This window comes from Delphinus delphis, chromosome 3 (genome assembly GCF_949987515.2).
Source record: "Delphinus delphis chromosome 3, mDelDel1.2, whole genome shotgun sequence".
In the NCBI taxonomy this organism is placed as follows: Eukaryota; Metazoa; Chordata; class Mammalia; order Artiodactyla; family Delphinidae; genus Delphinus; species Delphinus delphis.
The window spans coordinates 5,449,459-5,462,163 of record NC_082685.1 but is presented as its reverse complement, the minus strand read 5'-3'; the positions used below and the strand labels follow the sequence as shown (position 1 = coordinate 5,462,163).

At 58.6% G+C, this 12,705-nt stretch overlaps 1 protein-coding gene across 6 annotated transcripts in view; it reads right to left on the bottom strand.

Moving 5' to 3' along the window:
• The window catches only part of KDM4B (lysine demethylase 4B), a 134,805-nt gene that overhangs the window by 82,762 nt on the left and 39,338 nt on the right, over positions 1–12,705 (bottom strand). For all 6 annotated transcript variants that reach the window (XM_060007515.1, XM_060007520.1, XM_060007516.1 and 3 more), the window contains exons 3-5: positions 11,478–11,643; positions 5,419–5,594; positions 4,397–4,511 (exon numbers count right to left, since the gene is read on the bottom strand). In XM_060007515.1, the coding sequence (XP_059863498.1) occupies positions 4,397–4,511; positions 5,419–5,594; positions 11,478–11,618 (432 nt within the window). In that variant the 5' untranslated portion in view covers positions 11,619–11,643. The remainder of the gene's footprint in view (positions 1–4,396; positions 4,512–5,418; positions 5,595–11,477; positions 11,644–12,705) is intronic.

Sequence of the window (12,705 nt, the reverse complement as noted above, 5' to 3'; positions counted from 1 at the left end):
GCGAGGCTGAGGGTGCAGGGGAGCAAAGCACGTGTGGGGACTCTCTGCACCCTCCTCTCGACTGCGCCGTGAATCTGAAACTGCCCTAGAAAAGATACCTATCTAAAACTAACAACAATTATTATTATTACTATTATTATTCAGGATCCCACCTAGCACCAAGACTACACAGTGGGGGAAAGAACAGTCTTTTCAATAAATAGTGTTGGAACAAATGGTTGTCCACATGAAAAAGAATGAATTTGGACTCCCTCTTCATACCATATAAAAAAACTAACTCAAAATGGATCATAGACCTAAATGTAAGAGCCAAAATTATAAAATTCTTCGAAGAAAACATAGGGGCAAATCTTCACGACCTTGGAACTGGCAAAGGATTCTTAAATAAGACACCCAAAGCACAAGAAATAAAAGAAAAAATAACAGAAAAATTGGACTTTATTAAAATAAAAACTGCCGTGCTTCAAAGAACACAACCAAGAAGGTAAAAAGACAACCCACAGAACGGGAGAAAATACTCACTAATCATTTATCAAGTGAGGGACTTGTATCCTGAATGCATGAAAAATTCTTACAACTCGATAATGAGAAGACAAATAACCCAATTAAATATGGGCAAAAGATCTGAATAGACATTTCTCCAAAGAAGATATACAAATGGTCAATCAGCACATGAAAAGACCCTCAACATCATTACCACCAGGAAATGCAAATCAAAGCTACAATGAGATACTACTTCACACACACCAGGATGGCTAAAATAAAAAATACAGAATATAACGAGTGTGGGTGAGGATATGGAAAAATCAGAGCCCTCAGGCTTGCCTGGTGGAAACGGAAAATGGGGCAACTGCTTAGGAAAAAAGTCTGGCAGGTCCTCAAAAAGTTAAACATGGGGTTACCATGTGACCTGCAATTCGCCCCTGGGTAGCTGTCCAAGAGAAATGAAAACACATGTCCACACACAGACTTGCACGTGAATATTCAGAGCAACATTATTCCTAATAGCTAAAAAGTGGAAACAAGCCAAATGTCCATCAGCTGGTGAATGGATAAAGAATATATGGTCCATCCATACAGTGGCATATTATTTGGCCATGAAAAGGAGAGAAGCACTGATACTCACTACAACGTGGGTGGACCCTGAGAACACAATGCTTGCTCAGTGAGAAAGCCAGACACAGAAGGACACACAGTGTGTGATTCCATTCATGCCAAACGTCCAGAACAGGCAAATCCACAGAGACAGACAGTGGGTTCGTCATTGTCAGGGACTGAGAAGGGGGATGGGAGTGACTGCTAACGGGGATGGGGCTTCTTCTGGGGATGGTAAGAATGTTCTAAAATTGTGGTGATGGCTGCACAACTCCGTGAATATACAAAAAAACACTGAATTACACGCTTTAAATGGGCAAATTTTGTGGTATGTGAATTATATCTCAATAACGCTTAAAAAAAACAGTAAGTATGATAATCAACAAATAAATAAAACCAATCCAACTAGCACTAACTTTCCAAAACTCTACATGGAAAAGGACAGGTCATTTGACAATCAGGCATCTGACTCCACGCCCACCTGTACACGAGCACATGAACTTCAGTTATTCCATCCCATCAGGCTGCTGGGGTCTAATTCCCTTCCAAGAAGTCACGATCCATAAACCGAGCAGCAGAGCCGCAAGCTGGGATCGGGCTGGCGGGAGGAGCTGGGCAACACCAACCCCCAGGCACCAAGGTCCACACTGTGGCCAAGTCAAGAGGACAGCTGGCCGAGGTCACAGGGCATAGCCAGCTGGGGCCACCGGTCAGACAGCCTAGATTCTAACACCTGCTTGGGACTGGACACAGAGAGTGGGACTCAGCAAGTTTCCCAGCCACGGAGCCTCGATGTCCCCACTTGGAGTTGCAGGGAAATCGCCCGGTTGCTCTAAGGACTAAACATGGTGTTTAAAGAACAGAGGCGCGGGACTTCCCTGGTGGCCCAGGGGTTAAGAATCCGCCTGAAAATGCAGGGGACACAGGTTCGAGCCCTGGTCTGGGAAGATCCCACAAGCCTTGGGGCAACGAAGCCAGTGCACCACAACTACTGAGCCTGTGCTCTAGAGCCCGCAAGCCGCAACTACTAAGCCTGCAAGCCACAACTACTGAGCCTGTGTGCTGCAACTACTGAGCCCACATGCTGCAACTGCTGAAGCCTGCACACCTAGAGCCCGCGTTCCGCAATGAGACTCCACCGCAATGAGAAGCCCGCGCACCACAACCAAGAGTAGCCCCCGCTCACCGCAACTAGAGAAAGCCCGTGCGCAGCAACGAAGACCCAACGCAGCCAAAAATAAATTAATTTAATTTAATTTAAAAAAAAGAACAGAGGTGCCTTCCTGCCCAGGACTGCGCCAGGCCCTGCCTGCAGAGGCCCAGGGGAAACAGCCCTCCTTGTGTTCAGAGACCAGACGTGTCCCTGGGGACACGCACAGCGGTCCTCCTGCCCGAGCAGCTTCCAGGAGGAGCCGCAAACACAATGAAACCGGAGAGGGTTGGAAGCCCAGCACTGATCCTGGGCTGCCAGGGAGGGTGGTCCAGGCCTCGGCGGCCTGGCATGGGAAATGGGGGCCCTGGAGGTTGGCCCCTCTCCCCGGGCCTGGAGGCCCTTGAAGAAAGCAGAGAAGCAGGGGGAGCAGTAGACAGGCCCCAAGAGGCCCCAGAAAGCCCTGGGGCCACAGCCCCGCCAGGCCCCCCCGTCAACCCGACCCAGGAACTTCTGCACTGGCCCAAGGGCGAGCTGGCCCACGGTGCTAAAACACACCTGTGTAACCACAAAACCTGCCACGAACAAGGTGACCAATCCTGGCATTCAGAGGTGCGTAGCCGGGAGATGGGGGAGGTGCGCCCGGGTGCGGGTGCAGGTGCCGGTGGGAGTCGACGGTTAGGGACCTGGGCTGCAGAGCGTGCAACAGGGCCTCTGGGGCCGCGTCCTCCGAGCAGGTGCAGGCCTGCTCCCAGAGGCTGTGTGCTCGCTGGGAGAAGGCCTGGCCTTGCAGGTCATCTGACCCTTTGGGATCAAGGCCAAGAGTGTGAGCTCAGGGTCCGGGACACGCCCACTGAAGGACTGCCATGCGCCCGCCAGGCCCCATGTTATTGATGGGGAAACCGAGGCCCAGGAAGGAGGAAGCAGGACAGGGGCAAACTCGGTCTGGACCCCCGGGGTGAGGGCATCTCCCTGTAGTTCTGGGGGCAGTGGGTGAGCTCACTTCGAGCTTGACCTGCATCTTCCAGGTAACAAACTAATGCCCTCGGCACCATGCACCACAAAGTGGACCCACTAACAGAAGGTCCGGGCCCAGGTCAGCTGGGCTCCGTGAAGCCGGTGAAGCGAAGCACTGGCAGCGATCCGTGCTGGGACCTGAGCGGCAGTCGTGTGTTTCCCACGCCTTTTGGGAATCACAAGCCGCCTGTTCTAACAGGCTCCTCCCCTGGGCGCCAAGGAGGGTCCCAACCCTTCTCAGGAGGGGACTTTATTCCTGCCCTCACCTCCCCGCTACCCAAGAACAGGTGGCAGCTGCCCTCAGGGGAGAAGGGCTGAGCCGACAAGAGTCTTCCCCTCAGGCGACCTTCAGGGGAACAACCGGGGGGAGCACGCAGGGAGGCAGAGGGGGCCCCCGGGGAGTGGAGAGGGCCAGATCCTAGCCCAGGGTACCCCGTGCAGAACGCACCCAGGAGAGATTCAGGCTTCAGAGCTTTGAAATTAACCCCGGTAGATCCATCCCAGGGCTATCCGAGGTCCCATAAATATTTATAAATTGTCCCCCCCAAAACACGATCCCACTCAAACCTCCCTCTGCTTGATGCCAGCACCCTCGGGGACCTCGGCATCAAGCCTCGACCAGGGCCTGTCTCGCCCTTGGACAGGCCGCGGGCGGCAGAGGCCCAAAGGCCGAGGAGCAGGGCCCTCCCAGCCCAGCAGAGGGACTGGACGTGAGTGGACCCAGGGGTGGCCTGGATGGCTGAGAACTCGGGCTCCCAGGTTTCCAGGAAGATGGAGTGACGGAAACTTGAGAAGAAAAGCACTCAAACAACCGAGAATTTAGAGAGGCCCCTGGGAGAAGGGACGGAACGCTCGATGTCATCTTTTTAGAACTGCGTTGTGGCCGGGCCGCTAGGTCAGCGGCCGAGCGTGGGATCAGGGGCAGGGGCAGCACTATGACCTGGCAGGGAAGATTCTGCAAACCTCTGGCTTCTTCCTTTCATCCTGAGCTGGCACGTGCCTGCAACCAGAGCCCAAAGAGAAGGCCCCGTGGAGCATTCCGTGTCACCCCAGCCTCTGTGGTCCAAGGTGGAGCCCGCTCGCCCCCTCCACACCTCCACATCCACCGGGACGCCTAGGGGCCTCAGTACTTACGTCATCATACAAGGAGCCACTGATGTCAGCCCCATAGATGGGCGACACGAAGGTGAGGTTCTTCCAGTACTTGCGCTCCAGGTCATCGAAGTCCTGGTGCCGGGGGGTGCAGTACCTGGGGACAAACCGAGCATGTGGGGCTCAGGGCACCTGCCAGACACACCGAGGGAGGGGCTCCGCTCAGATACCCGCCCTCCCGGCAAGGGCACGGCCCCGGAGCCCACGGATGAGCTGTGGTGACTGCCAGGCGGTGAGGTGGATGGACGGCGGGGGGGCAGCCCTGCCTGGAACGGTACCCAGGGGTCCCGTCTCGCCAGCTATCAGGGCCCGGGGCCCCCAGGTCAGACCACACGCCAGGGCCACGGGAGCCGGAGGAGGGACCTGGGTTTTGACGGTTCTTGTCCTCCTACCACCCTGCAGACACCGACAGGCACCGTGGTGGCCAGGGACAGCGCATGAGGGGACAGACAACGCCTGCTCTCACAGGACGCTTGTTTGAGAGCAAAGAGACTGCCAGAGATGCACAGAAGACCTCAGCGACTGAGGGGGGCTGGGAGCTACACAGAACAGGGGGAGTGAACAGCGGTGCTGTGTGCCAGGGAGCGTGCCCGCGTGCCATGAGTGCCCACGACGCGCCTGTGAGCTCCCGGGAGTGTGTGCGCATGCCCAAGTGTGCCATGGCGAACCAGGCACTTGGGGAGACGTGCCAGGAAGCCCCTCTCTGGGGAGGTGCCGTCAGAGCCGAGACGTCCTGGGGCGGGGAGGTGCTCCGGGGACAGGGGACACGGGCAGGCCCTGAAGGGCCGGCCCCGCAGCCAGCGCTGAGGGCAGCGTGAGGTGGACAGCGTGGCCCTGGGTCGGGTGAAGGTCTGGATTTTGCCCCTAAGAACCGGGGGACTGTGAACTGGGGGTGCTGAGGCCCACCCAGGGCACACAGAGCGGGCTTTGTGGGGGCTGCGTGCGCCCCGCCCTCCGCACCCCGAGCTGGCGTTCCGCCCGCCACGCCACCCAGGCCCGCGTACTTCTCGCTATTGGCCAGGCGCCGGTACTCCCCAACCGTCATGGCCTTCTTCTGGATGTTATACTGCGTGAAGAGGCCCGACTGGCCCGTCACCACCTGCTGGATGGGCGCCGGGATGACCACGTCATCAATGTCGTCGTATGTCTGCCGTGGCTTCCACTCCTTCGGGGGGATGATCTGCGAGACGGAGCGGGAGGGTGGTCAGCGGCGCCTCCCCTGGGCTCGGCCGCTTGGGACTGGGTGAGGGGCAGGGAGAGCCTGGGGGCACCTAGCACCCCCTGTCCGTGTCACCGAGCTCCCAGGAGACCCGGGGCCAGGCCTATCTGGGCACCACCCGGCAGGGTAGGGGGCTGTGCCTGCCTCTGCACGGGGCCAGGGCCTGGAGAAGTGGGAGCAGCCCCAGAGGACGTGCGCGATCACAGAGTGAGCAGATGTGGGCAGGCTGGGCTGTGTGCGCCCCTCGGCCTGGGATGCACTCACTGTGTCCCAGGGGCTCTGCTACCGCGCCCTCTGGCCACCACGTGCCCGGCTCGGGACTCCGCGCAGATGAGGCCCCAGAGCAGAGACCCTGGTGCCGCAGTGCACACTCATTCCAGCGCCCTCGCTCCAGTGACACCTACTGGGGGCGATCGCAGCTCTAGGTGGTGGGGAGACATGGGGACACAAAGGACTCAGGCGAGGGCCTGAGCCCTGACTGGAGGGCGCAGGTGATAAATCCCAGCGAGAAAAGGAAATTGTAGGACAGTAATAAGGGTAAAGCGGGGCTGGGTGAGCCGCCCAGAGGCAGGAGGTGGGGGGCGGGCAGTGGGGGGTGACAATTCCAAGTGGGAGGAGGCCTGAGAAGGTCACACTGCAGCCCCCACCACAGCAGGCGCCACCACACCCCTCCCCCAGCAGGTGGCGGCAACCCGGCCCACCCACCCCACCCCAGGAGGGTGCCACGGATGGGGATGGACCTCCCCCTCCACGTTTCCTCTCCACCAGTCGGGGGTGACCTCTGTGCAAGCCCCACGGGCCCAGGTGGGTGTTTGCAAGCCCCGAACCTCCTTCCAGGGCGTCCAGTGGGCCACCCACCCAACAGCTCTGGGAAAAGGAACTAAACCAACCCATTTTTGGTGCATCAGCCACGCACCCTGGGGGAGCCGAACCCTCTCCCAGCTCAGGGCCACCAGGGAAGCACACGGCGCTGAGGCCCGAGCTGGCCGACAGCTCGGGAGCGGCTAAGTCCACTCACCATCCCCAGGATCCCGCTGTCACATGGGTGCAAAGAAATGTTTTGCTTGGCGACGAAAACACTGACTCTCCAGTTCCTGCTAAAAAGGGTGCTGCCCACCCACGACTAGCACGCATGGGGGTGTCCACCCACATAAATCAGTAACAACGACAGCAGCGACGATGAGAAAGTCAGCGCTCCTCACCCGGGCAGTCCCGCCCCACGGGGAACACTGGGCCATGTCTGGGGACGTCTGTGGTTGTCAGGACTGGGGGAGCTCCTGGCATCGCGGAGGTGGGGGCAGGGAGGCTGCTCCACACCCCACAGCACCCAGGACGGCCCCCCAGAGAATGACCTAGCCCTCATGTCAGCAGTGCCAGCAGGACCCTCATTTAGAGTTAGATGGGGACGAGCCCCCTCCCAGAAGACACAGCTGTTCAGTCACAATGCCACAGGCGCCTGGCGTGACAACAGGGTGCTGGGCTCAGCCTGCCCGTCGACCGTTTTGTTAGATTCCCAGTGAGAAATCTGAGGAGTCAGGTGATGAACTAAAACACTCAAGGCTAGAAATGCAAAAAATAAAAAGGAGAGAGGGGGACTTCCCTGGTGGCACAGCGGTTAAGACTCCACGCTCCCAATGCAGGGGACCTGGGTTCAGTCCCTGATCATGGAACTAAGATCCCACACGCATGCTGCAACTAAGAGTTCGCAAGCCACAACTAAGGAGCCCACCTGCTGCAACTAAGACCCGGCGCAACCAAATAAATGAATATTTAAAAAAAAAAAGAAAAGAAAAGGAGAAGAGGGCCCATGCCTCCAGGATACGGGATGTTCTTGCAGGGAAACGGGTTGTGGGCTGAGGGATCCGGGACCCCGAGCTGCTCTTTAACTACGTGGCTGATGCCTCCTCGTGCAGAAAAGCCTGAGTTTCCTCCTGGGGAAAGCGCAGTGACCCTGGACCGGCTCCCCCGCCCCAAGTGTGTTGGAGAAACGCCTCCCTAACCAGGCTGCGGGATGAATGGACCACTCCTCAGCCCTCCGCTCTCAGGGGAGAGCCTCGGGCTCAGTCCTGTCCCCTCGGGCTCTGCTGTGTGACATCTGGACACTGGGGAGGAGCCGGCAGATGCTCCCGACACCTGGCTCACACGTGTGAACTGCACTTTCCCAGGCACATGCTAAGCGGGTTCTGGAAAGGCGCACGAACAGAAGGCCACTGGTCTGGAACCCGAAGCTTCTGGAAAAATCCCACGGCCTAACACCCTCAAGTCTCCGCAGAGCAGGATTTGAAAGGAGGCTCTCCAAGCAGAGGATACCTGAAGGATGTCCCCTAAAGGCCCATGAGCATCCCCACTGTGTGGCCCTGGACGGACCCTGACTCGAAGCTGCTAGGGGGCAAGACTCAGCCAAGGCCAGGAGGACCGAGAGGCCACACACCCAAGGGAGCGGCGTGACACCAGGGAGGTGGCCAGCTTGGCGGGCAGCTGGGGCAGGTGTGGGAGACCCTTCTAGAGGGAAGGAAGTGAGGGGCCGGCCTCTGCCCCCCAGAACCAGCTGGACCCAAAGCCATTCTGCTGGCAGCAGGCCTGGAGGCTAAGAAGAGCCAGGGCACCGCCTGGCTGCAGGGCACTGAGAGCACTGACGCCCCTTGACCCCTCCCCAGGACCCTAAGCCACGCCCCTTCCTGGCTCCCTCCCTCCCCCAGCCCTTCCCAAGCAGCCTGAGGGGGAAGGAGCCCAGCTGGACACTGGTCCCAGAGCACACTCAGGGTGGGTGAGGAATGTGACCCACCACCCCGATGGCCCCAGGGTGGGAGCCCCCGTACCCAGAGCCCCCTCAGCTCCGGGCCCCGGCCCAGCCGTGCCTGCTGAGTGCCCACCCCGACCTAGCTGCCCCAGGCCCGACAGAGCTTTTGTCGGGGGGCTATCAAATGTAGCTTTGATGAAAAAAGAAACCTCAACACCACACACACACACACACACACACACACACACACACACACACACACAGAAGGGCGGTCAAGGCTGATGAGACCAGGGTGAGGGGGACCCCAGCAACTACAGAACTCGTTCAGGCCAGCAGGACACCGTGTCCCTTCTCCAAAGAGGCTGGCAGCCCTCAGGGCTGACGGCCCGCGTCGGAAGGAATTGGGGGCACCGAGGGCCGTGGCACGTGCCTCCCTGGACCCGTCTGTCCCCGCAGTAGCCGGGAGGCCCCAAGGGGCTAGAGGCACCTACACGCCGTCCCTGCCTGACGGGAGCAGGGATGCTGGTGCACGCGTGTGTGTCGGCGTGACTGTCCCCACAGGATCTCTCAGCGACAGCGGGGGAGCTGCTCCCAGCAGCCCCTGCCCGCCCTCACCGTGCCCTTCCAGAGAGAATTGCCCTTGCCAGAGAGAAAACAGCAAAGAAAATACCACTTAAGAAGAGTGGAATGGAACATGCAAACAAAGGGCAGAGGGGGACTTCCCTGGTGGCGCAGTGGTTAAGAATCCGCCTGCCAATGCAGGGGACATGGGTTCGAGCCCTGGTCCAGGAAGATCCCACATGCTGCGGAGCAACTAAGCCCGTGCGCCACAACTACTGAGCCCTCGTGCCACAACTACTGAAGTCCGCATGCCTGTGCTCTGCAATAAGAGGAGCCACCGCAACGAGAAGCCTGCACACCTCAGCGAAGAGTAGCCTCCGCTCACCACAGCTAGAGAAAGCCCGCACGCAGCAACGAAGACCCAACACAGCCAAAAAAACAAACAAAGGGCAGAGTGAAAATGTGCCCTGAAAACATCCGCCTCACAAAAACATCCAGTCCGAATGGTTTCCCGTCGATTCAAGTAAGTTAGTGGAAAACTGGTCCACGGGAATTAAAGGCTTTAAAGCAGAGGCATGGGGCTCAAAGGAAAGGCAGGAGCCGGCAAAGGAGAAGAAAAGGGAAGGAGCAGAGCCGGGGTGAGGACGTGCAGGGGAGACTCGGTGACGCCACACGAGGCTGCACCCAAAGCAGCCCAGGGACAGAAGGTGCTGGCAACAGCCCAGAAGCCGAAGCCGGAGATGGCAGAGGAGGAGGGAAAGGAGAGGGGCCGGGGGAAGTGGCAGGTGCTGCCAGCGGAGCACTCCACGAGGTTACCAAGACTCCTGGCACAGGGGACAACTTGGATCCAAAAACAGAACTGGCGCTGCATCCCGGCAAACGCGGAACGAGGTGAGGGACAGGACACATTCCAGGTGAACGGGGGCCCCCCACGCCCAGCCCCACGGGCACCAGGCCTCTGAGTCCCCCGCACCGCCCCCAGCTGGGGCACCTGAGGGAAAGGGGCACCTGACAACCGACCCCAGCCAATCGGTCCAGCCCAGAGGGAGGCTCCGAACCTGCAAGAACCTAGGCCCGGGGCTTCCAGAGCCACAGACCCCGATGAGAAGGCTCTGCTGGGTGTGTGCTGTCATGGGGCCCAAAGAACGAAAACCAAGGAGAGGGGAGAGGAGGTAAGATGTTGCAGGCCCACCTCTCTCCTCATCTGCGCGGCTGAGATTAAAGGCATGGATGTCACACAGCCAACCAAACCCGGCAGGGGAGGTGGGCAGAGGAAGGCCAGCACACCTGTCCCCTCGCTGCAGACACCGTCTGGGGACAGACCACCGTGACGCGCGGCCCAATACCACCCACCACCTGCTTCCGTCCAGCCACGGAGCTGATGCTGGCATTCTTTCTGGGTTTTTTTTCATTTTTTGAAAAGAAATTTTTAAATTCTTTTTTACTTTTTAAAATTTTACTTACTTATTTATTTTTTGGCCACCCCATGTGGCTTGTGGGATCCTAGTTCCCCGACCAGGGATCGAACCCAGGCCCTCGGCAGTGAAAGTGCAGAGCCCTCACCACTAGACCACCAGGGAATTCCTTTTTTAAAATTTTTAAATGGTTGAGGGAAAATAACAAACGAAGACTGTTTCAGGACAGGTGAAAATTCTACGAAATGCACATTTCGGTGTCTATAAATCAGGTTTCATGTGCTCACAGCCATGCTTGTGGGGTTGTGGGTCATCCCCGGCCGCAGAGCTGAGTGGTGGCCACAGACAGTCCAGCCCAAGAAGCTGAAAATATTTACTATCTGGCTCTTTGCAGAAAAGGCTTAGCGAACCCCAGCTTAAATAATAGAGGGCTGGGTATTAGATAAAGTGCCGGTCATACAGGAAGCAACTAGAAGAACCCAAATCAGGTGACAAATCTCCCAGATTATGTGGTGAGCAGACCCTCACACACACAGGTTCACGTGCACATGAAGAAACTCGGCACTCGTCCCCAAGGTCTGTTCCCCGCACAGAAGAGGCGTGGGCAGGCATGCTATCTGCCGGTGTTCACACACGCACACACGCACATGCACGTCCACGTGTGATGCTCCGTGAAAAGAGACACGAGGAATCAGTGCCGTGCCGCTCCAGGCAGAGGAGCCGGGGTCAGGGTGGGTGGAGGGGGAACTCATTCTCCCTCCTACCCTGTCGCAATGCTTGAACTCGCTTCATACGTGCATTACAGTCTCAAAAAAAATGTGTTTAAGTAGGAATATAAAGGCAAAAAGTAAGCCCTCCCCAGCACCGACTCCCCTGGGACCCCCCTGATGGGGTGAGACGGCTGCTGGTCCCACCATGATGCTCTGTGTCCCACCCAGGATCAGCGCCCTCGGGGACCCCGGTGCCCAGAACTGTGCCTGGCTTGGGGAAAGAACATATGTTCATGGATAAATTAGGTCAGAGGGGCTCAATGAGCAGAGTAACAGGTGCCTCTCGGGCCCCTTGCCCCTGGGTGGGCACAGGGTAGGGGCCGGGGAGAGCTGCACGGGGGCCTGGGGCATCACCCACCTTGGCCAGGCCCGCCCGGTGGGCCCCCTGGGACTCAATGTAGGCCACATATTTGTTGAAGTCCTTAAACTCCTCCATCGTTGGGCGAAACGTCATGATTTTACAACTTGGGTTCTGGGCCCCGTGATCCTCGGACCCCATGGCTGCAGCAGAGAGACGGCCACACCTGCAAGGGAGACAAGAGAGCGTCAGCACCTCCATCACTGCCACGGGCCGGTTCCCTTCTCCCCAGGAGGCACCCAAACTACCCGGCCCCAAGGACAGAGGCCAGGCAGCCGAGCAGGGCCAAGGGGAGCCTGGGGGCCACTTCATCACTCTCTCCGGCACAAAAGACCAAATGACTGCAATGAATTACTAACAGAGGTAGCCCGTTCTAAGAGCCCATGCGATGCTGGAGGCCAGAGCACACATTTCAAACAAGGGGCCTCGGAAATAAAACCTTTTCTTATCAGGGCCTCATCCAGATTCACTGGCATTGACCTCACAGCTGGAATCCAGAGGCAGAAGCACGGGAGGGGCTGGGAAGGTGAGTGAGGTCCTGTGTGTTTCACTAGCAGGGAACCCCTCCTCGGGCGGGGCCGCCACAAGCAGGGGAACAGTGTGTGGGTCCCTCCAGTACTGGCCCGGCTGCTGTCAGCGAACCCAGGCCCCAGTGACCACAGGCTGCCCAAGGCCGGGACCTGGAACCAGGAGAGCAGGAGGTCCGGCCAGAGAGGCTCGTTTCCCGCCGTGTTTCACCCTGGGCTATAACCACGCCTGGCTGACCCAGCACAGAGCGTGGCACGGAGCATGGTGGGGATCGGGCTCCTCTAGGGGACAAGGCTGCAGGCTGGAGAGGCCCCCGCCCGTCCCAAGAGTTACGAGAGTTAGGGGGGCCCAGTGGGGTGGCTGGTGACCCACCCCAATGAGGAAGAGGCTTAGGGGACAGACTCTAGGGAAGGGTCCCTGCTGGGACAAGAGGAGACCAGACTCCCTCCAGGACTGGAAAGAGGTCAGAACCCAAGTGCACGCAGACCCAGAACTTGGAGGACAATTAACCAAGTCCACCTCCCCCCACCCCAAAGTGAGCTGGGGAGTGAGAAAGGCAGGAAGCCCACCAGTCCAGGAAGTAGAGAGTGGGGGGGGGTCCATGTCGCCAAGACGCAGCCACTGGCTCCCCAAAGGCGCTCCCCCGGCGGGCGCTAGAGGGCAGCACGAGCCCGGGAATGGGAGCCGAGGCGGGCAGCTG